Source organism: Spermophilus citellus (genome assembly GCF_964194105.1).
Source record: "Spermophilus citellus genome assembly, chromosome: 11".
NCBI lineage: Eukaryota > Metazoa > Chordata > Mammalia > Rodentia > Sciuridae > Spermophilus > Spermophilus citellus.
In genome coordinates, this window is record NC_138192.1 from 117,730,359 (window position 1) to 117,755,157 (window position 24,799).

The 24,799-nt window shown below is 56.8% G+C and overlaps 2 protein-coding genes across 8 annotated transcripts; both read left to right on the forward strand.

The window, feature by feature from the left end:
* The first annotated feature begins 1,269 nt into the window (after nt 1–1,269).
* SLC11A1 (solute carrier family 11 member 1) lies at nt 1,270–12,080 on the forward strand. Of its 3 annotated transcripts, none has more exons than XM_081260721.1 (15): nt 1,270–1,509; nt 2,037–2,170; nt 2,843–2,965; nt 3,229–3,348; nt 4,788–4,894; nt 5,300–5,370; nt 5,629–5,696; nt 5,809–5,964; nt 6,786–6,944; nt 7,902–7,938; nt 8,035–8,154; nt 8,486–8,635; nt 8,996–9,069; nt 9,457–9,610; nt 9,770–12,080. In XM_081260721.1, exons 1-15 carry the CDS (start codon nt 1,503–1,505, stop codon nt 9,913–9,915), a joined length of 1,626 nt encoding a protein of 541 aa, XP_081116847.1. In that variant the 5' UTR covers nt 1,270–1,502; the 3' UTR covers nt 9,916–12,080. The 3 variants fall into 3 exon arrangements, with proteins under 3 accessions (XP_081116847.1, XP_081116846.1, XP_081116848.1); XM_081260720.1 differs by having other exon boundaries at nt 1,281–1,509; nt 7,849–7,938; XM_081260722.1 differs by lacking the exon at nt 2,037–2,170 and having other exon boundaries at nt 1,287–1,509; nt 7,849–7,938.
* Nucleotides 12,081–13,532: 1,452 nt separating this feature from the next.
* Nucleotides 13,533–19,105, forward strand: CTDSP1 (CTD small phosphatase 1). Of its 5 annotated transcripts, none has more exons than XM_081260560.1 (7): nt 13,543–14,165; nt 15,489–15,637; nt 15,949–16,119; nt 16,228–16,284; nt 16,889–16,981; nt 17,107–17,292; nt 17,450–19,105. In XM_081260560.1, the coding sequence occupies exons 1-7, from the start codon at nt 14,099–14,101 to the stop codon at nt 17,576–17,578; spliced, it is 852 nt and encodes a 283-aa protein (XP_081116686.1). In that variant the 5' UTR covers nt 13,543–14,098; the 3' UTR covers nt 17,579–19,105. The 5 variants fall into 5 exon arrangements, with proteins under 5 accessions (XP_081116687.1, XP_081116686.1, XP_081116690.1 ...); XM_081260562.1 differs by having other exon boundaries at nt 13,593–14,165; nt 16,018–16,119; XM_081260561.1 differs by lacking the exon at nt 16,228–16,284 and having other exon boundaries at nt 13,533–14,165.
* The last annotated feature ends 5,694 nt before the right edge of the window (nt 19,106–24,799 follow it).

Consider the following 24,799-nt stretch of genomic DNA (forward strand, 5'->3'; position numbering starts at 1 on the left):
GCTGTTGGAAAGCTGCCCCCCACCACCACCAAATTCGCAGACAGGAAGACTCCCAGTCCCAGCCCGCCAAGCCCACAGGAGCCCGGGTTGGTGATTGGGAAATATGTGCAGACCTCAGGGGCCAGGATGATGTGGTACCTTGTGCAAGAGGATTGCGTGGTGACAAGCCATGAGGGTGCCGTGTCCCCTGGACCCATTCCTTTCCCCTGTCCCCACACTGCCATCTCTCCAGTTCCTCTAGCCTGCCCCGTCATGGAGATGCCAGGAAATTGGCTCCCCACTCTCTCCCTGGGTTCCCAGGCGTCATCTAAAGGTTTTGACTCAATATGGGAGTAAGGGCTGGGGATGTGGCTCAAGCGGTAGCACGCTCGCCTGGCATGCGTGCGGTCCGGGTTCGATCCTCAGCACCACATACCAACAAAGATGTTGTGTCCGTGGAGAACTAAAAATAAATAAATAAATATTAAAAAAAATTCTCTCTCTCTCTCTCTCTCTCTCTCTCTCTCTCTCTCCCACTCTCTCTTTAAAAAAAAAAATCAATATGGGAGTAAATCCTATTCTAGATCAACTCTGGGCCTAAAAATCTCTGAAAGAGGGCCACTTTGTTTCCTTCCTCTCCACACTTCTGACACCACGTGGGGTGTTCTCCCATGTAACTCAACTCTGATCCTAACTACCTGAGTTAACACAAGCCCCGCAAGTTAGACAGTCCCACCAGGCTGGCTCCCTTCTTTAGATGCCAATTGCAAGTACCGGGTCCCTAAGTTATTCACACCTCTTTCCAAATTGGCTGCAAATTGGAGGTTCCCACAACCCTTCGTTTTGATAATTTGTGACTCACAGAATTCAGGAAAACCCTACTTAATATCATAGGTTTATCATAAAGGATTTACCCAGGGACAACTGAATAGGAGGAATACACAGAGCAAGGTTATTGGGGGGCGGGGGCGGTGCATGGAGCTTCTCTTGCCCCTCAGATGTGGTTCACTTACACCCAGTGGGTTCACCAACCCAGAATCCCCCTGAAGCCCATAGGTGAGCATTTCCAAGAGGCGCCATTGTGCAGGCTTGTGACTGAAGCAGGGCCACTGGTTACGGACCTCTCCTCAACCCTCTCCCCTCCCTGGAAATGAGGGAGATCAAAGTTCCAACCTGCTAATCAGGAAGTGCCTGAAATCAGAGTTCATTTGGGAGACACAGAACATGGGGAGCCTGGAGGGGAGCCAGAGATGTTGAAGGGCATAGGGCATCCGAGAGAGGAACCATGTTGTGGGTGACCAGACCCTTCCGCCAGAGCGGCCACTTCTGCCTTTGGAGAGTTTCACAACGCCCAAGTATGAGTATGTGAGTGTCCGCATCCAGTGATGTAAGAGACGGAGCCAGGGTGATGGGCAGGAGGGTCTGTTCCCAGAGTCACTCGCACCAGCCCCACAGAGCGGGAGCAGGCTGAGGGGTGCCTGGCACATCCCTGAACTCACCACACACCGGACGCCTGTGTCCTCATGACGAGTGAGTAGTGGCCTCCAGGGGCTCCCCTGATTAGGGGGGCAGGGTGGAGAAGGACACTAGATCTGGGGGAGGTCTGAGGAGGCAAGGAAGCCCCCGGTCCCCCAGGGGAGTCGTGGCCAGAACTACAGTTCTGACCCAGACCCGCTGGGGTTGAGATCTTCCCCCCTTGAAGGGCCTGTTATTCCCATGTCTGGTCTCTGTAGACAGGGCCCCTGAGTTTCCTCGTCCATGGGAGGAGGCAGGGATGGAGGACATGGTGGCCTCAACTTGCCCTTCCCGGAGTCTGGTGTCTCTCTCACACCTCTGAGATCTGAGTGTGGGGAATTCTGGGAAAGTAATTCTGAAACTTCCAGTTCCCACACATCTGAAATATCAGGTCAAGGGGTGGAGGTGAGGGACCCAAGATGAAGGCCAAGGACTTTCATTTCTCTACTTTGCCAAGAAGAGGAGAGGGAGGAGGCAATGGCTTGAAGTCTGGGCTCTAGAAAGAGGCAGGGCACTCAATATGCCTCCTGGGCTCCTCACAGGTGACGGGAGGCCCTGGGGGCTGAGCAGGCCCAGCTATGGCTCCATCTCCAGCCCTCCTGGCCCAGGGCCCCAACAAGCGCCTCCCAGGGAGACCTACCTGAGTGAGAAGATTCCCATCCCAGACGCGGAGCCGGTGGGCCTTCTGGAACTTCCTGGGGGCTTCCAGGGTTGATAGGATCCCAAGTCAGCAGTGACGGTGGAACTGCCCTTCCTTAGCTGGAAAGCGCCACGGTGGTCTAAAAATGACCAATGGCTTTCTGAATGAAGCCATTTCTGAATGAACCTCAGCTTTCTAGGAAGGGAAAGGGTCCCGGGTGAATTAGGATTGCCGCCTCGGGTTCATTTTAGCTTCCAAAGAAGCTGTCACAGGAATCTAGCAGATTTCTAGTCTGACTGACAGGCCAAGCCCTGGAATGGGGTGGGGGACCCCAGCCTCAGTGGACCCCAGAGAGACCCCTGTGGTCTGAGAGGGGCTAGGGAGCGAGGAACCGGACCAGGGCGGCTTGACCCCCAGAGTGCTCCCCTCTTGGAGCCCGAGGACCTGCTGAGTCAAGCCGGCAAGAGGTAGGCAAGTCAAGAGCAGGATGCTGCTGAGACTGCGGAACGTGACAGTGACCGTGACCAATTCAGAAAGCAGATCCTCCGTGACTCAGCAAACCCTGCTGGTTCCTCCACATGTGTCCCCTGCCATGTCTGGGGACAGGGCAGCTCTGGGGACAGGCAATGGAGCCTGGGTGGAGGGGCCGGCCAAGGCAGGTGCTGCCACCCCCGTCCCCAGGCCCTCCTCCCTCTGCTCCCCCACCAGGGCACCTTCAGCCTCCGGAGACTGTGGGCATTCACGGGCCCTGGATTCCTCATGAGCATTGCCTTCCTGGACCCGGGAAACATCGAGTCGGACCTGCAGGCTGGCGCCGTGGCTGGATTTAAAGTGACCGAGTCGGGGCCTCCGTGGGGTGGGAGGTGACCAGGCTGAGAGCAGAGCCCTCAGCTTGCCAGGGGCCCTCAGGGCTGCCAGGGAGATGGTCTTCCTGGTTCACATGGGTCAGGCAGGGGTCCCCCAGGGCAGCCTGCGAAGCTGGTTCCTGCTCTGTCTTCCTGCCTCTCCCCACGGGGTGTCCTGGGTTAGGGGTCCCCAGCCTGCAGCCTTCCAGGACAGCCCCCCTGGATGAAGCTCTCCCTGCCTCCTCACAGCTGCTCTGGGTGCTGCTCTGGGCCACCGTGCTGGGCCTGCTGTGCCAGAGACTGGCTGCCCGGCTAGGCGTGGTGACGGGCAAGGACTTGGGCGAGGTCTGCCACCTCTACTACCCGAAGGTAAGTGTAGGGGGCCTGGACAGGAAGCACCCACAGATTTTGAACCCTGAGCAGCTACTCACAGCTTCCATGATCAAATGAAAGCTGTCCATCATCTCACCCGAGTGCGGCAAGCAAGCCCAGTTGACAGATGAGAAGACTGAGGCTCAAACAAACAGCACACAGACTCGCGGGGCATCCGGGTGAAACACGTGTTTTACAGAAGGGGAAATTAGAACCTGGGGATGTGATTGCCCAAGGCAGAAACTGAAAGGCATCAGCTCAAGGAAGGTCACTGCTGGGCTGGACCATGGGTAGTTGCTGTCCATGTCCAGGCAGGAAAACAGAAATTATACCATGAGACATTTCCAAGGATTCAATGCAGGCACTCAGTTTGAAGGGCTGGAGGAGCAAAGGCAGAAGGTTTCACCAAAGCTCAGAAAACTGATATACTCCTGGCATGAGCCCAAGAGTCATCATTTGCCACTAAGTTTCCAGAAGCATTGTGGCCACTGCTTAAATGACCACAACTGTGGCTGGAGCTCAGTTAGCTGGTGTCCTTGCTAGTGACCCCGCCAGAAACACCACCAGAATCAGGGAAAATGATTTCTCCCTGCCCAATCTCTTAGTTTATTTGTCACTGCAATAACAAAATAACTGAGGTTGGGTCTATTATGAAGAAAACAGGTTTATATAGCTCAAGTTCTGGAGATCCAAGAGTGTGGCGCTGATTCTGCTTGACTCTAGTGGCACATGGCATCACAATGGCAGGAACACAGGAAGAAGGGATGTCATGGCCAGACAGGAAGCCATAGTGAGACAGGAAGTCAGAGCCATTCAGAGGCCAGGCTTGCTCTTTTGTAACAATTCACACTCTTGGGAACTAACTAAGGTCCCATGAGAATTACATGAATCCTTTCTGGGGGGCAACACCTCAATCACCTCCCTACCTTCCTCTAGGCCCCACCTCTTTTTTTTTTTTTTTTTTTGTTTTTAGTACCGGGATTGAACTCAGGGGCACCTAACCACTAAGCCTCTTCCCCAGCCCTTTTTATTTTGAGGCAGAGTCTTGCTAAATTGCTTAGGGCCTCCCTAAATTGCTGAGATTGGCTTTGAACTTGCAATCCTCCTGCCTCAGCCTCCTGAACCCCTGGGATTACAAGGTGCACCATCAAGTCCAGTTAGGCCCCACCTCTTAAAATTTCTACCACCTCTCAACATTGCTGCCAGGGAACCAAGCTTGCAGCACACGCATCTTGGGGGGACACACAGAAGCGGAATCCAAAACACCGCCATCCTGCATAAGCACCGCTTCCAAAGCCTGGCAAGGCTGCCTGGGGAGGGTGGTCTGCAGGCGGCTAGCCCCACAGCACAGTACAGGGAAGGAAAAGTGGGCCTGAGGCTGAAACTGCAGGCAAGTGCCTGACCCGCTTTGATGAAGGACCGGCTCCTCTTTCTAGGTGCCCCGCACCCTCCTCTGGCTGACCATCGAGCTCGCCATCGTGGGCTCCGACATGCAGGAGGTCATCGGCACAGCCATTGCTTTCAACCTGCTCTCAGCTGGACGGTACCACCCCGTGGGCAGCCACCCTTCAGTCCAGGGCTGGGGAGAGCTGCTATTTCTTTCGCGGACCATGTACCTCCTGGACTCCGTTTTATCTTGCTGTCCCCTCTGACATAGGGCTGCTGCTCCAATTCTCAGAATGTAAAGTGACCTCTGTAAAGTCCCACAGATGTGACTTACAGAGCTCTATGTAGGACGATGGCTCTGAGCCTCCTGCCTTCCTGGCCCCCTGTGGGCCTCGCTGGGCCTGGAGTGATGGGTTGACTCTCAGGGCTTCCCTCCTCCCTGCCCGCTGTCCTCGTTTGGGCTCCTGCACCCCAGAGGCCTGGTCCCACCCTCCATGCGCTGAGGACTGTAGTGCCAGACGCTGGACCAGGCTGGGCTGACCCTGGCCACTGGTGGTTTCAGAATCCCGCTCTGGGGTGGCGTCCTGATCACCATCGTGGACACGTTCTTCTTCCTCTTCCTGGATAACTATGGTGAGTGAGGCTCCTGGCCCAGGTGGGGGGCACGAGGCTGGGCGCTGAGCCTGGGGCCGGCTGCGCTGGGCGGGGCTGACTCCCCCCTGCGCCCTGGAGGCCCAGCTGTTTTTCCATCTGCAACAGGGGAAACAGTGGCTCAGGTGGGTACAACACCTTAAGCCTTGTCACAGCGCGGGAACCAAGTGCTCAAAATATCAGCCATTAAAATTGCGGTGTTACAAGGGATTTGGGTTGGTTGGTTTGCTCTGCCCCTAGGGCTGCGGAAGCTGGAAGCTTTTTTTGGATTCCTGATCACCATCATGGCCTTGACTTTCGGCTACGAGGTAGGGAGCCAGGCCCAGGGGTGGAGGAAGCGCCCTAGGACCAGCCCCCAGGTGCTGGGCTGGAGGGAGAGGCGTGTCCCAGCTTTAGTGGCTGACCCTCTCCTCCCCACAGTACGTGGTGGCTCGGCCGGCGCAGGGACCGCTTCTTCGAGACCTGTTTCTGCCCTCGTGCCCGGGCTGCGGCCATTCAGAGCTGCTGCAGGCCGTGGGCATCGTGGGCGCCATCATCATGCCCCATAATATTTACCTGCACTCAGCCTTGGTCAAGGTGATTGGAGAGGGGGAGGAAGACAGGCCTCCTTAGAGCCGCACTGGCCCCGCCCCCACGCCTGGAACCCCGCCCCCCCTCCCTCGCGGTCTGCGGTCTGAGGGGGGAAAGGAGCTTCAAGAGCTGGGGCTGGGGCTCAGCGTGTGAGGCACTGGGTTCGATCCTCAGCACCACATTAAAACAGACAAATAAAGCAAAGGCATTCTGTCCATCTACAACTACAAAAAAATTTTTAATAATTTTTTTTAAAATTTTAATAAATTTTTTTTAAAAAGGAGCATCTGCTGTGTGCAGAGAGCTAAGGGTCAACGTTGAAAAAGCAGTCAAGGCCCTGCCTTCCCAGAGCCTGTATTCTAGGAGGGGAGATGGGCAAGGATCAAGCAAACAAAGGAAGGGACTGTGGACTGTGAAAGGTCCTCTAAAGGAAACAGAAGAGAAGTCTGGTAGACAGTGACCAAAGACAGGGAGAAGCTATTGCAAGCAGAGGGAAGAGCAAGTGCAAAGGCCCTGAGGCAGAAATAAAGCAAGTGTTTAAGGATGTAACACCGTGAGTGAAAGGGACCGTGTCAGACTGATTTACAGGGGGATCTCAAAGGCCCGTCTTCCTTTATTCTCATAGCCAGTCTCTGTGGAGCGGCCTTGCAATTGGCAAGGACAAGGATATAGGAAGGAGGCAGCTGACCAGGTTCTGAACCAGATTGCCACACGAGGTCTTCAGAAGAACTGGGGTTTAGAGGGAACAGAGGTGCAAGTGGGAAGGTAGGGGACACTGGTGTGACTCTGAGGACTTTGGCTCTTCCCTCTCCCTTTGATCTTCATAGTCCCGAGAGGTGGACCGTGCCCGACGGGGGGAAATCCGAGAAGCCAACATGTACTTCCTGATAGAGGCCTCCATCGCCCTCTCCGTGTCCTTGGTCATCAACCTCTTCGTCATGGCCGTCTTTGGGCAGGCCTTCTTCCAGAAGACCAACCAGGACGCGGTGAGCCGGCTCGCCCTGTCTGCGCACCTCACACACTGGCCCTCCTGGGGGACTCCAGGCACCGCGTCCAGGCCAGCTGTGTCTTCTGAGCCTCTGTCCCTGCTCCGGGCTCCGGGTCCCCTCTCCTCAGCTGTCCACCGTCCCCTCTCCTCAGCTGTCCACCATCCGCTCAGCCAATCGATCGTTATCAGGCACTTACTAGCAGGCAGCGACCTCGGCCCTGGGAAAAGGCAGGATGATTCAGAGTCTGCTCAGTGCTGGGGGAGGAATCAAGGTGGGATGAAGAACAACTGTGCTGGGGAGACAGGGTGGTCAGGAAGGCTTCTTGGAGGTGACATTTGTGCTGAAAGCAGGAACAGACTGCTCCTCCTGGCTTCCTGGGATTTGAACCTGTGTCTGTGGTTGTCAGCGTTGGAGGCCTGTGGGGGAGGTCTGAGGCAAGGCCTCCCAGGAACTGGCACTGCCAGGGCTTTGCCGTGTGATGGGGGGGTCACACCCTCCCCGGGGTTTCACCCTGTCCCTTGGTGCAAGGAGAGAGGGACTAAATAGGGACTACAGACTGCGTCTCCAAGGTCAGACGGTGGTCTCCGGGGTCAGACGCCTTGGAGCTGTGGGAAGCGGTTCCGATGGGAGGAAGAGGGGACCGCGGGTCCCCGGGATTTTCTGGGTAGTGCCAGCTCCTCTGAGGCTGGAAACCGAGTCCCATGGGCATCCTTCCCAACTTTAAATACAGGCAACAAATTCACATTAAGGGGGGGGGGGGGGACAAAAAGCCGTGACAGCCACAATCTGGCCAGATTCTGGGTGCAGACCACCAGCTGCTGGCCTCGGCCCAGGCCTGGGGTCTGACTCTCCAAGACTAAGTCTGGGCTCCCCATCTCGCCCCCCCCGCCCGGTGCCGCAGTACAGCGTCTGTGCCAACAGCAGCCTCCACGACTACGCCTCCATCTTCCCCAGGAACAACGACACGGTGTCGGTGGACATTTACCAAGGAGTAAGCGCCGGCGAGTGGGGCGGTGGGCGCGAGCGGGCCCCGCCTGTCCCCGCCCACGAGGCGGGGCCGAAGCTCTGACCCCGCCCCTCGCTCCAGGGCGTGATCCTGGGGTGCCTCTTCGGCCCCGCGGCGCTCTACATCTGGGCGGTGGGTCTCCTGGCGGCCGGGCAGAGCTCCACCATGACCGGCACCTACGCGGGACAGTTCGTGATGGAGGTGGGCGAGAGGCGGGGGCGCCCTGGACACTAGTGGGGCCTCGAGCAGCCCCCGGGGTGCCACCGTAGTCCCACTTTAGAGATGAGAAAAGTGAGCTTCAGAGAATTGAGGCCACTCGCAGGAGGTCGCAGATGCAAGAGAAACAGCGCCCTCTCCCGAAAGCCCCTTGAAAGTCTTTAGGAATCAGGGACAGGTGGGGACCCCCCCCTCCACCCACTGCCTCTCCACCAAAGGGGGACAGAGCTGTCCCTATTTCAAAGATGGAAAGCCCGTGTTCTCCCAGTGTGAAGTCCCCAGTGCCACCCACACCCCCGCTCGCTCCCCACTCCAGGGCTTCCTGAGGCTGCGGTGGTCCCGCTTTGCCCGGGTGCTCCTCACCCGCTCCTGCGCCATCCTGCCCACCGTGCTCGTGGCTGTCTTCCGGGACCTGAGGGACCTGTCAGGCCTAAACGACCTGCTCAACGTGCTGCAGAGCCTGCTGGTGAGATGAGGGCCCAGCAGGAACCGCGGCCACCCCACATGGAGCCCACTCAGGCGCTACCCTAAATGCACTTGGCCTACAAAGCTCACCAAATCCGAGTCACTGTTGTTCCCGTTTTACAGATGGGAAAACTGACCAGCAGAGTTAGGTGACAGAGCCAAAATTCAAACTCAGGCAGCCTGTGCCAGAGCCCCCACCCCCACATACTTTCTCCTGCTTTGAAAGGCACAGAGACAGGCTCAGAGGAGTTAGGGGACTTCCCCAAAGGCTCCCATAAGACAGAGGTTGAGGTGCTGGGCCTCCCCACCCCCTGCTGTACTGGAGGCAGGGTCCCGGCCTCAGCCTCCCCTCTCTCCACAGCTTCCGTTTGCTGTGCTGCCCATCCTAACATTCACCAGCATGCCCGCTGTCATGCAGGAGTTTGCCAATGGCCGGTGAGTCCTCCCATCCCATGTACTCATCACCCAGAGGCAGCAACTACTGTTATCCCCAATGTCCAATTGAAGCTCCGAGAGATTGAGGAACTTTCCCAGAGTCACACAGCTAGTAAGTGGGTGGGGGAAACCAGTGGGGGTGAGGGCTGTTTCTAGAGCCTGAGGTTACCCTCACCTCACCTCTTGCCAGATCCTGCCAGTGTGGAGCTGGGGGGCCTGGAGACCAGAAGTGGGCAAGGCTCTGTGTGTACCAGGCCCCACAGCTCAGAGAAGAGGGCTTTGTGTACCAGCTCCCAGCTCCAAGCTAGCGGTGGGCACTGGACGAGGGGCAGGATGCAGGTCTCTAGCTATATACAGCCAGTCCTGAGCTTCCTGCTTGTCCCCTAGGCTGAGCAAAGCTATCACCTCCGGCATCATGGCACTGGTCTGCGCCATCAACCTCTACTTTGTGGTCAGCTATGTGCCCAGCCTGCCCCACCCAGCCTACTTCGGCCTTGTGGCTCTGCTGGCCGTGGGCTACCTGGCCCTCACTGCCTACCTGGTATGCAGGGGCTGTGGGGTGGGGCTGTCAGGAACGGGGGAGGCAAGTGGAGGAAGCAATGGTGGGGAAGAAAGGGAGGAGGCCACCAGGGGCCTCCTCTGGGGTCTCAGCCTCTCCCCCACTCCCAGGCTAACTGTCCCTGTGGTCACCCTCTCCCAGGTCTGGACCTGTTGCATTGCCCATGGGGCCACCTTTCTGACCCACAGCTCCCACCAGCACTTCCTGTATGGGCTCCTAGAAGACAGGCAGGCGGGTCGGGAAAGCTCTGGATGAGACCCCCAGGCCCTGGCTGGGAGATGGGATGAAGGGGCAGACTAGCCCCCGGACACAGAGAGGCGTGGACAGGAAGGCAGCAAGATGGAGCCAGACACTCTTGCAAATCAATGAAAGGTGGTCCTTGGGGACTTGCTGTCTCCTAGTTTGAACAAAGGCTTAATCTCTTGGTCTGTGTCCTCATCTGTAAAATGGGGACAACACCAACCTTGCCGTGGGTATAAAGCACTTTAACGCAGTGCCTGGCACATGGAACTTTAAAAAATCATTCAAAAATATTTACTGAGCACATATGAGTGACTTGACCCATGAGGGGAGGGGAAAGACGGGAAGGGACACAGGCTCCAAACTGGCACTTAGAACAGTTTGATGAATGTTAAACAAACATCCCCTCCTCTTCCCAAGAGCTGGGAACGCAAACCCGGAAGACCCCAAGTCTGACGCCCCCCCATCTGGTTCGCTCCTGCTCTGCGCTTGCAACCCGTTTTCCAGGCAGTAAAACCAAGGCCCAATTCTTGTTCCTTCAGGCTCCAGTCTTAAGGAACCCAAGAGCCCGTGCCTTCCAGTCCCAATTCATTTGTCATCTCCCCAGGGAACCGGGCGGACGGGACTCCCACGCGGCGCTTTAACATTCCCTCTGTGCTGACTCTCAGCTCCCCCTAGGGGCAGGGACAGTCCTGAGGGCCCGCACTCCCGCCTCGGCGTCTCTGCTCCGGGCCAAGCGGCACCATCAGGGTAGGCTGGTGCCAGAATCTCGCGCCCGGGGGGCCACAGAATGATCCCCGGCCAGAAGGTGGCGGGGAACCCCCTCAGCTGCAGGAAGGAACCGGGCACCCCTTCGCCCGGTGCAGAGGCTGCACTTTACAGACGCTCCCTAGGCTGTTTCTAGGCTCCCCTAAGTCCCTCCTCCAGACTCCGCCAGTCCTTCAGACCTCAGCCCCGGAGTTGCGGAGAACCACAGAGAGGAGGGGTCGCTGCACCTTATCCCTAAGTTGAGCCTGGGGCAGATGCGGTGTCTGAAAGTAACCCGGATTTCCCGGGGACCCAGCGGGTCCGGCGGCCGGCTTGGCGCTCAGGTTGGGGCGCTTGTTTATGAGAAGAATTTCCTCTTTCTTAAAAGGGCAACGATGAGAGTGGGGCCCGCAAGGAGAGAAGGGAGTTGACACGTCTTGGAGAAAGCAGAGCAACTGCCCGAGAGGGTGTCGGGGCAAGAGGATCGCCCATCCCCCTTCTCCAGGCTTGTCCTTGGACAAGACAGGACCCTAGAGCTGAAGAATGGGGCGGGTGGGTGGTGAAGAAAAGCATCTCCCATATCCTTCTGCAGCTTCCTAGAGGTACCCGCTGCCCATTCCTGTGGCCAATTCATTTGGCATTAACTGGGTGCCAATTCTGTGCCAGACCTTGTGCTAGAGGCGGGAAGGGAGAGTTCCGAATTAGAGAAGGTGTCAGCTATCCAGGAGCGTGGACACTCCAGGAGACAGCTAAGTAAATAAAGGACAAGCCACTGAATAACAGGATGAGGTGAAAGGCAACTGACCCTAACTTAGAGAGCCCAGGGGCAGAGAAGGTGACTTTTGTACAGAATTTTGAAAGTTGGATAGGAAGCACGGCAGTCCAGGGAGGGTGTGTGTGCCAGGAGTAGGGTTCTGGTGTGTGCAGTAAGTGCAGACAGGAACCCCTCTAGGGAGTTCTCAGATCTGTGGAGCAGGACTTGGGGAGGGGGCTGGACAAAAGGATGCATAGATTGGTCACTTGAACATTTAAGCCTAGGGCTTAGAACTTGGGGTCAAAGAAGACAGCAGAGGGCCAACCAAGGGGCGACCCTGGGCCTAGCATAGGGGGCTAGTGATGAGGGCAGGACAAAGTCGATTTGGGGACAAGGAGGCCCCTGTTCGGGGCTGCCCTCACCTCCATAGTGGCTTTGAGTTCCATCCCCAGAGGGAGGAAGGCTGTCACACCCTGGGAATGGGAGTGGCCCTGCACCTAGACTCTTCCCAGGAGCCCTGCCCTGCTCTACCCTTGGCACTGCCCCCATCCCCACTTGGCCGGGGATGGAGAAGACATTTGCTCTTAATTGCAAAACTGAATTCTGCTGAGTTCTGTGCCACCCCATGCACGCACCGCCAACCCCGACTGGCAGCCCCAACGACTGTTCTTTCTGGGAATGCAAAGAGATCCAAATAAATGTATGGGTACAGTGATGACCGGCTGCTGGGGTAGAGGGGTACAGCAGTTGGTGGGCTGGGGCTGGGCGGGCGCGTGTACCACCCTACCCACCTTCGCCAATGTGGGGAGAGAGCCAGAGGCTTCGGACCGAGGTGCGCCAGCCGGGGCGGTGTCTCCCCTGGCGAGAGACCCGCACCGACAAAGGCTTGGCGGGGGGCAGTTAGGGATGTGTGCTGGGGGTGGGACCACGGTTTGTGAATGGCGGGTGAGGGGACAGCCAAGCATGTTTTGGGGTATCTCTGGGACAGCCAGTTCAGTTCCAGCCCCCTTCACAGTCCCTGGCCACTTCCTTCTGGGGTCAGCGCGGGCGAGCATCCGGAGGTATTGAGACGCCACCCCCGGGCTGGACCGAGGAGAGGCGCTGGGCTGAGGGGCCACAGTTCCGCCCCTGCCCAAGCTGGAGGGCCTGAGCCGATGGCTTCCTTCTGAGTTCAGTTTTCTTATCTGTCAGTGGGATAGGAAGGGGTTGGTTCTGAGGACACCAGAGATTAGGAAGCGGAGGAAGAACGGGGTCCGGCAGCGGGCGGGCATCTGTCCCCTAGAGTCCCCGCCCGCGCGCTCCACTCCCGGCTCCCCCTCGTCCGCCCCGGCGGACGTGCGCTGCGCGCGCTCGCGGCCGAACCCGACAGGACGCGCCCGCCCCACCCCGGCCCGCCCCGCCCGCCGCCGTGGCCCGGGCAGGGGAGGAAGTGCCGAGGCGTGTTGTCGAGGCTCGGGTTATTTTTTAAATTGTGAACCCCGAATAGTAACTAGGGATGGGAGGAACTTAGTAACCGGGAAAAAAGGACCCGCACACCTCTTGGCGCGCGCACGGAGGTTTCCCGCAAGAACCCGCGTGGCTGGGGTGTGTCCCCACAGAGCCGGGGACAGTGTGTTTAAACGCCTGTAACTGTGACGTCTGAGTCCCCGCGGTCCCGCGCGGAGTGCACTATGCACGGGGCGTCAAGCTGGACACTTGGGAACGAGCCTGTCCCAGGAACCCGCACCCTCCAATAATAAGAATGGCCGTCGGCGGGGGAAGGGGATCAGGCAAGGCCCATGGACACGGTGGCATTTTCTCTAGGTCGGTGGGCGAGGCGGGAGGAGGGGAGAGCACCTCCAGGAGGGAAGGCGAAGCTGGTAGGGTGCGGGACATAAGTTGAGCAGTCGGAAAAGGTCGGCAGAGAGCTCCCCGGGGGAAGGAAGTTGGAATTTTCACTCTCCGGACCGATCTCCTCGCCCAGAGACCGCGGTGGGTGGTGACAGAGTCAAATCCAGAACGTAATTTTGTGGATTTGCACAGCTGTCGGGGTTAGCAAAGAGATTTCAAGTGCTCCTTCCCGACATCTCTGCAAGGAGGTTCCTGCGAACGTCAGACAGAAAAGAAGACCCATTTAACAGATAAGTTAGTGTTATCCCATTTTCCAGATGAGCAAACCGAGGAGTGGCAAGTCCCTGGCCCTCGTAGGAGCACAGGGTGGAACCGCGCCGCCCTCGGGCACTCCGAGCGGGCGGGGCGGGCCTTGGCTCCGGGCACTCGGAGGCCTGGCACCGTGGGCCGGGTGCTGGCTGTGCCACGCAGCCGCAGAGGCTCTGTCCCGCCGGCCAGCGGCAGGAAGGGAGGGGACGTCCCCCGGATCGCGGCAGGAACCCGGCTCGGCCCGCCTCCCCGCCGGCGGAGCCGTGCGGGCCCCAGAAGTGATGAAAGCCGCGGCCGAGTCCAGGTCACGCCGAAGCCGTTGCCCTTTTAAGGGGGAGCCTTGAAACAGCGCCCGGGTTCCATGTTTGCATCCGCCTCGCGGGGAGGAAACTCCATGTTGTAACAAAGTTTCCTCCGCGCCCCCTCCCTCCCCCTCCCCCTTAGAACCTGGCTCCCCTCCCCTCCAAAGCTCGCGGGGATCCCTCCCTCCCACCCCTCCCCTCCCCCCCGCGCCCCGATTCCGGCCCGAGCCGGGGGGGAGGCCGGGCACCCGGGCCAGAGTCCGGCCGGAGCGGAGCGCGCCCGGCCCCATGGACAGCTCGGCCGTCATTACTCAGATCAGCAAGGAGGAGGCGCGGGGCCCGCTGCGGGGCAAAGGTACTGGGGCGGCGGGGAGGGGGCCGCAGCCCGCGCGCCGCGGGAGGGGAGGAGGAAGGGGCCGGGATCTTTCCCGGAGCTGCAACCGCTGCCACCGCCCCGGGCGCCCGCTTTGGCCGGGCCGGAGCTCCCAGCCGAGAGGGAGCAGGGAGAGTTCGAACTCCTGGAGTCGCAGGGACGCGGGGTGGGACCTGGCGCCTCTAGGGAGCTCTAGTCTGTCCGAGGTGGGGAAACTGAGGCAGGGGTTCCTGCAGGGGCTTCCGGGCTGGCGGTTCCCGGGCGCCCCCCCCCCACACGGATTGGCGCCAATGGGGCTGGGAGAGGGGGTTAGGAGGCAGCCTCCAGGCCACCCGCTGAGACTCCGCCCCCTCTGGGCTGTGGTCTCCTAGGGTCTTGGGAAGGGGCGCCGAGGTGACAGCGGGCTGGGGAAGCTTGGAGGGATCTCCCGCCAACACAGCCACGTTCCCACAAAACTTCCGCGTCAAGCATGGAGGCGCTGAGCCCCTCAGGCACAGAAAGGGGCCACTTCTTCCAAGGAGAGGGCGCCCGCAGGCACAGCCTTGTGCCCGGCCAGGCACGCGACACCCGGGCTTTAGGCCCGTGGGCACCGGGCCTGTGCACACTTGCACCGGCAGGGAAAGCCGCGCCGGTCGCCGAGGCTGCGCCCCGGGGGCTGGCCAGGTTGGGAATCCCTCTTCCTCTTCCCTGTGCAGGGGCTGGGGGTCCTCCCAGATTTGCCCACCTCCTGCCTGGGCCTAGCTTGGCCTGGGGCGGGGGTCAGACGGAGGGGCGGTGGAGGGTGGGTCTGTCAATCAACCAGCCGCGCTGCAGGTCTCAGGTCTGGGCGGGGCAGGGGCCGAGGAGGCGGGGTTGACAGATGGCTGCGGGACGCTTGCCCAGGCCTTGGGACTGCACCCCCTGCCCCTGGGCCCAGCCTCAATGAGGACTTTGGACCCATGGAGTGGACTGGACAGAGGGAGGATGGGAGTGGACAACGGGGCCCCAGGCCCTGGCCCTCCTAAGCAGGGGATGCTCAGGTAAGGCCTAGTCAGGTGATGGAGGTTTTGAGAAAAAGAAAACCTCCCCTCCCCCTCCTTTAGGTCGCCCTCCCTAACCTGGGTGACTGTCCACCCTAGACCTCCTCATGGGGAGCCTCAGAGGATTTGGAGCAAAGGCTGGGGTGTGTTTCAGGAGGACCAGAGCACAACAGTGTCTCCCTTGATGAAGGGGGTGTGGCCAGATCCTCCCGGAGCAGGGGTTCACACCTGGACACATACACAGCACTGCGTGCCCACATTCCCAACCTGTGCCTCCCTGCTTCAGGTGACCAGAAGTCAGCAGCTTCCCAGAAGCCCCGGAGCCGGGGCATCCTCCACTCACTCTTCTGCTGTGTCTGCCGGGATGATGGGGAGGCCCTGCCGGCCCATAGCGGGGCACCCCTGCTCGTGGAGGAGAATGGCACCATCCCTAAGGTGCGGGGGTCGGGATGACTACAGGGGCACCTGGGCTCAGCTGGAAGGGGGCTTAAGGGAAGGGGTGCCTGGTGGAGACACACCTGCAGTCACTGAAAGTTTCAAAGAAGGGGGGACCTGTACACCAAGCCCTATACACCCCCCACTGGGCCCCTCCCAGCTTGCTCTGCCTGCTGCCCACTAAGAGAAGATCGGTTCAAAGATGGAAGCTTTGCCAAGGGGCTTAGAGAGCCAGCAACCATTCCTCCCGGGAGCTGCCGGGGCCCACGTTGGGAAGCGGGTGGGATGTCCCACTGTCTCCTGTTTCTCAGGTAGAGGGCCAGGGTAGGGAAGGCTGTGTAGGAGGTGCCCCCACCCAGCCCGGCCCCTCCCACCAGCAGACCCCAGTTCAGTACCTGCTCCCTGAGGCCAAGGCCCAGGACTCGGACAAGATCTGCGTGGTCATCGACCTGGACGAGACCTTGGTGCACAGCTCCTTCAAGGTGGGCCCTGCCCAGCAGCCCTCATCCCTGGCCGGGGAGGGAGGGCTCGGCTGGGCCCCCAGCCCTGGGGTTCCCCGCCCCAGCTCCAGCAGCTCTTTTCCCCCACAGCCAGTGAACAACGCTGACTTCATCATCCCAGTGGAGATTGATGGGGTGGTCCACCAGGTGAGGGGCAGGGGAGGAGGTGATGGGCTTGGCATCTCCCTCCAGACCCCAAGCGCTGCCCACTGAACTGGAGAGAGCCCCACATGGGACTTTGATAGATGTGGAATGTCTGAGGCCCAGAGTGGGTAGGAGACTTGCCCAAGATCACATAGAACCTCAGGGACTGGGCCCAACTCCAGGCCTCCTGAGAGTGGGTTCCTCTTCTCAGTCCTGTATGTGTGCCCCCTTGCCCACCCCTGCCCGGGACCCAGTTCAAGTAATTCAGGATAGGTTGTGTGCTGTCCAGCCTGTTCTCCATTACTTGGCTCGGGGGCCGGTGCGCTGCAGCCTTGGGGTGAGGGGGCTGGCTACCCCTAGGCTCCTGAATTTGGGGGAAGGGACTTAGGATTAATAACTTCCCATAAGGCAGGACCTGCAGCTGGTGGGAGCCAAAGCTTCTTTCAGTCCTCCTCTGGGAGGCTGGGTGGGTGGAGCAGCTGGCTGTGGGAACCCACAGGCCCAGGGCCAGCCCTCCTGGGCTACTCTGCCTCCTCCACAATGCCCTCCCAGCCCAAGACTAACCTCCCCCAGCTCGGCCAGCCGCCCTCACAGACCCACCCCCTAGGTCTATGTGCTGAAGAGGCCCCATGTCGACGAGTTCCTGCAGCGAATGGGCGAGCTCTTCGAGTGCGTGCTGTTCACTGCCAGCCTTGCCAAGGTGAGCTCCCACCAGGGACCTGGGGCCACCATGCCCTCCCATCTGCTGCCTCAGGTGGCCACGTGTCGCTAGACACAGCCCCAGGCCACTCCTGGCCCTAGGATAACCTACCTCCTACCCTCCAGTATGCAGACCCAGTAGCTGATCTGCTGGACAAATGGGGGGCCTTCCGAGCCCGGCTGTTTCGAGAGTCCTGCGTCTTCCACCGGGGGAACTACGTGAAGGACCTGAGCCGGCTGGGCCGAGACCTTCGGCGGGTGCTCATCCTGGACAACTCGCCTGCCTCCTATGTCTTCCATCCAGACAATGCTGTGAGTACAGGGCTGAGACCCAAGGACAGGAGCCCATTCACTCTGCCTTGGCCTGCCCAGTCCCAAGCCTGGTAGTCTCCAGGACCGGTGGGAGGGGGATGCTCCCATTCCTGTTTCCTGCACCTGGCTACCTGTGCCTGTCTTCGCATGTCCCCAGGTACCAGTGGCCTCGTGGTTTGACAACATGAGTGACACCGAACTCCATGACCTCCTCCCCTTCTTTGAGCAACTAAGCCGCGTGGATGATGTGTACTCAGTGCTCAGGCAGCCGAGGCCTGGGAGCTAGTGAGGTGCCACGGGGCCTGGACCTGCCCCTGACTGAAGTCCACACCTCCTCCCACGGAGACTCTGGGCACCTGCCCGAGAGCTCTTAAGAAAACCCGCGAGCTGTGCCCATTGGTGGCCCTGGGGAAGCAGGTGTCTTCCCCAGCAGCCCTGCCAGGCTGTACCGAGGACTGTAAACCCCTGGTTCCCTGTGTCAGTGCCTTCGAACCTCCTCCCCACTTTTCAGGGGACCTGGGGGCCCTGCCTGCTGCTCCCCTTTTCTGTCCCCTCTCTTCATGCTGCCATGTTTCTCTGCTGCCAAATTGGGCTCCTTAGCCCCAGTTCTGCTTTTGGGGTGGGGGCAGGATTTCTGTCATCCCATACCTTGGAGCCCCAGCCTGGGAACAGTGGACACCAAGTGCCTTTCATAGAGCCCCATCTTGCCCACTCAGCTTTCCCAGGGGCATGGCTACCATCATAGCTCCTGCCTGGACGGGCCTGCAGGTTGCTGAGGTCTAGGCTGGTCCGGGGAACCAGTCTCTTCTCACCCCCACGCCTCCCTTGGAACTGACAGAGGCCCCACCAGTTCCTGTCTAGGCAGGGGAGGGCCCGGAGGGAAGAACCTCTTACCCCTTGTGAAGGGAGCAAGGGTCTTTCCTTCAGGACCCCACAGTCCAGCTTCTCCAAGGCTGATGGCTGCTCCTTATGTCACCCAAGCTGTGACCCCTTCCTTCTGCCTTAATTACCCCAAGGCCCTGGAGCTTGGCTCCCCGTTTCTGAGTATGGGGACATAGGCAGGACCCCCTTGTGGTGCCATATAAATATGTATATGTGTATATAGATTTTTAAGGGATGGAGAGAGGGAAGGGTGGGCATAGAGACACCCTCCCTTGCCCCTTTCCTGGGCCCAGAAATTGGGGGGAGGGAGGGAAAGGATTTTTACATTTTTTAAACTGCTATTTTCTGAATGGAACAAGCTGGGCCAAGGGGCCCCAGGCCCTGCTCCCTGTCCTTCACAGCCCTTTTGCTCCGTTCGTTCAAAATACACTTATTGAGCACCTTGTGTGCCCAGCACTATGCTAGGCCACCAGCTAAGTGGGGGGTCTCCACCCCTAATTGGTGCCTTCTCCACCCACCCCAGACTTCACCAGTGCCTTTGGGGTATCTGCAGGAGATGGAAACTTCTTGTGAGGTTTGGGGGGTCTCCAGGAAGCTGGGCCAAGCTGTCCCTGTCCCCTGTGCCAACCCACCCACTGCAGCCTCCTCCCTTGCCCCCTGCTGGCTGGGGGAAGCTCCCAGAATGTCCGCCTTCCAACTCTAACTTGTTTCTGAAACTCTTCCCCACACTTGCTGAGTCAGGAGGTCAAGGCCTTGGGCTCTCCCCGGGGTCGAACGGTCAAGTGGACCCACAAACCAGTGCCAAGGGAGTTGAGGGGGGGAGGGAGGATATGGTTGACCTGAAAAGGGTGACCTTCGCATTTAGTGCCTTCTTGGTGACCCAGAGCCTCACCGTGTAACAAGAACTAAAGAGAAAGCCAGACCCCCCCTATTCTGCTTCTGTGGTTTTTGGGGGAGTTTGAAGTGGGCATGAGTGATCAGATAATAGTCACACTGAGACTGCAGTGTGACCCTGCCTCAGCAAGTGGCTAGGAGTGGTGTGAAGGAGGAAGGGGCTCTGGCTCTCAGGGCTTCCAGGGTGAATCGGGATTTGGGTTGGATCTACATCGAGGCAGGGCTACCTTACCGAAGCCTCGGTCACTTAAGTTGCAAAATGGAGACAGGTCTTGCAGACTTGATTAAGTTCCCGGACACTAATGACTACACAGCAAAACTAAACCACTCCTGCAGGGGCTGCCTGTGGAATGCGCGGGGCGGGGCGGGGCGGGGCCTGCCTGCGGTGGGCGGGGCGCCCCGGGCGGGATCTGAGCAGGCGCTGCTCCCCGGCCTGGCTGACGTAGTCGGGCTCGCGGGGTCGCTGGCCTTCCGCTGCTGTGCTGGCCGTTCGGGGGGTCCGCAGTCTACGGCCTCCGGCCGGTGGAGAAAACTGGGTGTGGTCGGCGCCAGAGCTCCCGCTGGCCGCCGCCCCCTCCCTCCCGAGCCACCGCCCCGCTTCCCGTCCCCGCCCTTGCCAGGGCACTTCCTTCGCGGAGCCTGGGTGACCGCGGCCCCGGCAGGAAGTGCCCTCCCGCCGCTCCCGGCCGCTCGCCCGCCTCCTGCGGTAGCCGCTAGAGGCCTCTCGGTCCTGATGGACTCCCGGTTTCCCTGGGGCCTGGCCCTCTCCGGCCAACCCCTCCTGCACCGGCCCCCCTACGCTCTCCCCTCCCAAGTGTTGCTCCCTTTTCTCCCAGCTCCACCTCCCTAGTCCTGCCTCCTCCTTGTCCCAGGTAGGGTGATCTAATCCCCGAGCCTGCCTCCTTGTGCTCCAGATGTTGATCGCCCTCTAAATCTCTGTGCGGGGCATCTGCTCCTTTTAACTCCATAGAAAGGAGCCGGGAAGCACCTACCTGGAAGGAGAAGCCTGCAGTCCCCCTGGCGTCAGCCCTGGTCTGGGCTGGACCCAGAGAGCCCTTGGCAAGATGAATACCAGCCCCAGGCCTTGGCAGTCTTTAGACTGCTCTTTTTCCTGCTCTTTATGCAAAGGCTAGTCGCCCCAGATTTGCATTTCAGAGGTGAGAGGAACTGGACACCCAGCTTTAGTGAGACCACAACCAGGCTTCCTCATCCCCACCGCCTACATTCGCTTGGTCCATGCAGAGTTCAACTCAACCACATGTATGGGTGCATCCCTGTGCCAGGCACGGTGCCAGGAGCAGACCGGCCCTGTTGCTGCTTTCAAGGAACTCACACACCAGTGTAATAAAGGGCAAGGGGGAGGAGGTACTCCTCTGTATAGATATAGGGAGATAACCTTTTAAGTATCAGTGTCATTTCTCTAGGATGAGTTATTAACTGTACTTCTGGAATGTCCTTTAATTTTTTTTTTTTTTTTTTTTGTAGTTGTTTACCCAGAGTCCTCTAAGTGTCCTCTGGAGTTAAAATCCTGGGGGATGGGGCTGGGGATGTGGCTCAAGCGGTAGCGCGCTCGCCTGGCACGCGTGTGGCCCGGGTTCGATCCTCGGCACCACATACAAACAAAGATGTTGTGTCCGCCGAAAACTAAAAAAATAAATATTAAAAAAAATACTGGGGGAGGGGACAGGGAACAGTAGTGCACACCTGTAATCCCAGCAACTTGGGAGGCTGAGGCAGGAGGATCATGAGTTCAAAGCCAGACTTAACAACTTAGTGAGGCCATGTCTCTAAATAAAATACAAAAAAGGACTGGGGATGTCGCTCAGTGGTTAAGTGTCCCTGGGCCATTCTGAACACATTTCCATAATTGAAGCAGGCTTAATTAATTTAAAAAAAAGGTAGGAGGGAGAAAATGAAGATTTAGTAGCAATAGGAAGCACAAATATGAATGCCACCTATAACTTAACCAAAGAAATAAGGTAGGAGGGCTTCAGTAGCAGTCACAAAGGTATACATCTTGGCCTGTCTTTGATGGCTTCTGTTAAAATTTCCAATAGTAAGGCCAGGGGTGTAGCTCAATGGTAGAGCACCTGCCCAGCATGGGTGAGGCCCTAGCCCTGAAAACCTTTTTTCAGTAGTATTTATTTATACCAGGGATTGAACCCAGGGGCACATAACCACTGAGCCACATCCCCAGCCCTTTTAATTTATTTATGTATTTATTTTCAAAATTTTTTTTAGTTGTTGATAGACCTTTATTTTATTTATTTATGCTGAGAATCAAACCCAGTGCCTCACACATGCCAGGCAAGTGCACTACCGCTGAGCCCCAGCCCCAGCCCTGTTTATTTTTTGAGACAGGTTCTTGATAAGTTGCTTAGGACCTCACTAAGTTTCTGAGGCTGACTTTGAACTTGCCATCCTCCTGCCTCAGCTTCCCGAGCCACTGGTTTACAGGCGTGCACCACCATCCGTGGCTTTTCCAATAGTATTTAATCAGAAAGTCTCATGAATTGCTTCTCTGGTCAACTGCCTCATGCCAAGCTACGGTTCCCTGAATGAGGCAATGCTCCCGGTCCCCAGGGAAGAAAAGAACAGGAGTGAGATACCCACTCCAGGAATGACTCCATCAACTCCTGTGGACTGAGGTCTGAAGGACACGCTCTGGTTGACAGAGTGCTGCAGCAGGGAGCGACAAGGAAAGGGCGCTGAGGAGCAGCGGTGCCCCGCAGGAGCTGCGACTGCCTCACCCTTGAATTGTCAGCAAATGAGGGGACTTCGGATAATTTCTGATTACAGAGTATAGAACGCCCCTTAGCATAATTAAAATTTAAACAAAGATCCCCTGCTTGCTGTGCCAATTTGTCACAGCAGACTGACAAGGGTGGTCCGGTTCCCTAATACTGGTGACACTTTAAACTCAAGAAGGACAGACATGGTCTGGGACTGGGGCTCACTGGTAAAGTGCTCGCCTAGCACGTGCGAGTCCCTGGGTTCGATCCTCAGCACCACATAAAAATAAAATAAAGATATTGTGTCCAACTGCAACTAAATTTTTTTTTAAAGGACAGACGTCTAATGAAATGACATGCTGAATAAAACAAATGACAGTTCCAAATTAAGTGGCTTTTGGAATATACAGAAAAGCAGGATAAAAAAAATAAGCTAAAGGAACATATGAAAACATAGCCAAAAATGAGTAAATCACGCGAGAACAGCGCTAGTCAGGAACCAAACACGGAGCATCTGATAGGGAACAGATAGATGTGAACGGTGGGAACCTGAAGGGTTACGGGAAGAGTTTTATAAACTGGGCCCACCATGCTGACCCTCACATGCTTTTTATTTTTTTTTTAATGGGTGAGACCCTAGCCCCGAAAACCTTCCATAGTAATTTACCTGAAGCCGTGCCTGGCTTAAGTTGACAGGATGTGTCACATTCCTCAGCAAACTATTCTCTGAAGGAGAAATGCAGGCCCAAAATGCCCATAAAGAACACATGCCGTTTGGGGCTGGGGCTGGGGCTGAGTGGTAGAGCAGTTGCATGTGGGAGGCTCTGGGTTCACTTCTCAGCACTGCATATAAATAAATAAAAATAAAGCTCAATTGATAACTAAAAAAAAAAATTAAAAACTCTAAACAAAATTTAAAAACACACATGACTCTGAAAGGGGAGGGGGATTTTGTGACCCTTACACAGATCAGATCCCAGAACTCAGGGACATAAGGGTAATTGCCCTCTAACCATAAAATCTATAAGAACAGGTTCTGATTAGATCTGATCAGCTTGGGCCAATCGACCTGGAGTTGTCATATGTAATGGGGACTTGGAAGTCTGATATCATCCTGCTGACAGTCAAAAGTCAAGAGGTGGACCTAGGCAGGGCTCTCTGGAAATTTCCATGGACCTCCCCTCTGTCCATAAAACTAGAGGGCAGGAGAGGCACACTGTTCCTCTCCTCTCTGAGAGGACCCACTCTCTTCTCTTCCTTGATTGTGTCCCCATTCCCCTTCTATATCTTTTCTAACAAACTCTTGCCTATTATTCTGAGCAACACATCTGAAATCTTTCTGGCATGACTGCAAGCATCAGGGTGAAGGGGCCTTTGAACTGCCTCAGCTTCAAGGCAGGTCTTAAGCCCTGTAAGATCCATGGAAGAAATTGTCCAAATGGGCGGGGCATGGTGGTGCATGCCTGTAATCCCAGCAGCTCAGGGGGCTGAGGCAGGAGGATTGTGAGTTCAAGGCCAGCTTCAGCAACTTCAGTGAGACCCTGTCTCTAATAAAATATAAAAAGGGCTGGGGATGTGGTTCAGTGGTTGAGCACCCCTGTACCAGGGGACCATTCCCTCCAAAATGACAAGGGCCCAGAATATCATCAGGTTGTCAAAAATGAAGCAAGACTTATTGCTGAGCAGAGCCTCCAACAGACAATGCCATTTCAGAGCAAATACTTGCAAAGTAGAGTCACAGCAAGATGTGTCTCGGATAGCAATCTGAAGGCTCTGGTGTCTATAGTCCTAGAAGGTGTATATCTCAGCTTCCACATGTCAAATTTAGAAGAAAAGTTCTGGTCTGCAACTACCTTATTTGCATATGTGTACACTGTTGTCCAGGTGGCTATCAGCTAGCTGCTTGGCTCCTTCACAGCTTGTTACAGGGAAAGGTCAAAAAGGAGTTAGCGCTGTCAAAATGTAGTCTCGCTGTCAAAACATAGTCACATCTCACGTGTGAGACAATGGGTTCGATTCTCAGCATCACATATAAATAAATAAAATAAAGGTCTTTCAACAACTAAAATAAATAAAAATAAAAATAGAGTTATTGTGTCCAACTACAATTAAAAAATAAATATTAAAAAAATAGTCACAAATACATTAAAATTTAGGCTCCCAAGAATCATTTGTTTTTTACAATTTGCTAATTTTTATTAAGGATTTTTGTGTCTAAGTTTTTTAATTTGTTCTTTTCAGATATACATGACAATAGAGTATATTTTGACATATCACACATACATGGAATCTAACTTCCATTCTTTTGGTTGAGCATGATGTGGAGTTACATTGGTCATGTGTTCATATATGAGCATAGGAAAGTCATGTCCCATTCATTCTACTGTCTTTCCTGTTCCCACCCCCCCTTCCCTTCATTTCCCTTTGTCTAATCCGATGAACTTCTATTCTCCCCACCCCCCTTATTGTGGGTTAACATCTTCATATCAGAGAGAACGTTCAGCCTTTGGTTTTTTGGGATTGGCTCATTTCACTTAGACTCACAAGAATTTTAACATGGCAAAACACACATCACTCCTAGTATAAAGAAACGCCAACAGATAAATGGTCTGTACACTGCTGTGAGAGAGCACAGGAGATGGAAGAGCTCTGGGGTTGCCTAGCCCCACTGGAGAGGCCCTCTGGAGATCGGAAAACAGCTCCTTGCTGGAGGAATACTCAAGAGCTGGAAAAGGAGTAGTTGGGAAGATGGGTTGAGGCCCCGTGTGCTGGAGCACACCTGTAATTCCAGCGACTCGGGAGGCTGAGGCAGGAGGATTGCAAGTTTGAGGCCAGCCTCAGCAACTTAACAAGATCCTGTCTCAAAAAATTAAAAGAGTTTAGGATGTAGGTGAGTGATAGAACACCCCTGGTTCAATCCCCAGTATTGAAGAAGAAGAAAAGGAAAAGGAAGAGGCAGGAGAAGGAGAAGGAGGTGACTTGAGTGAAAAGTATGTGCT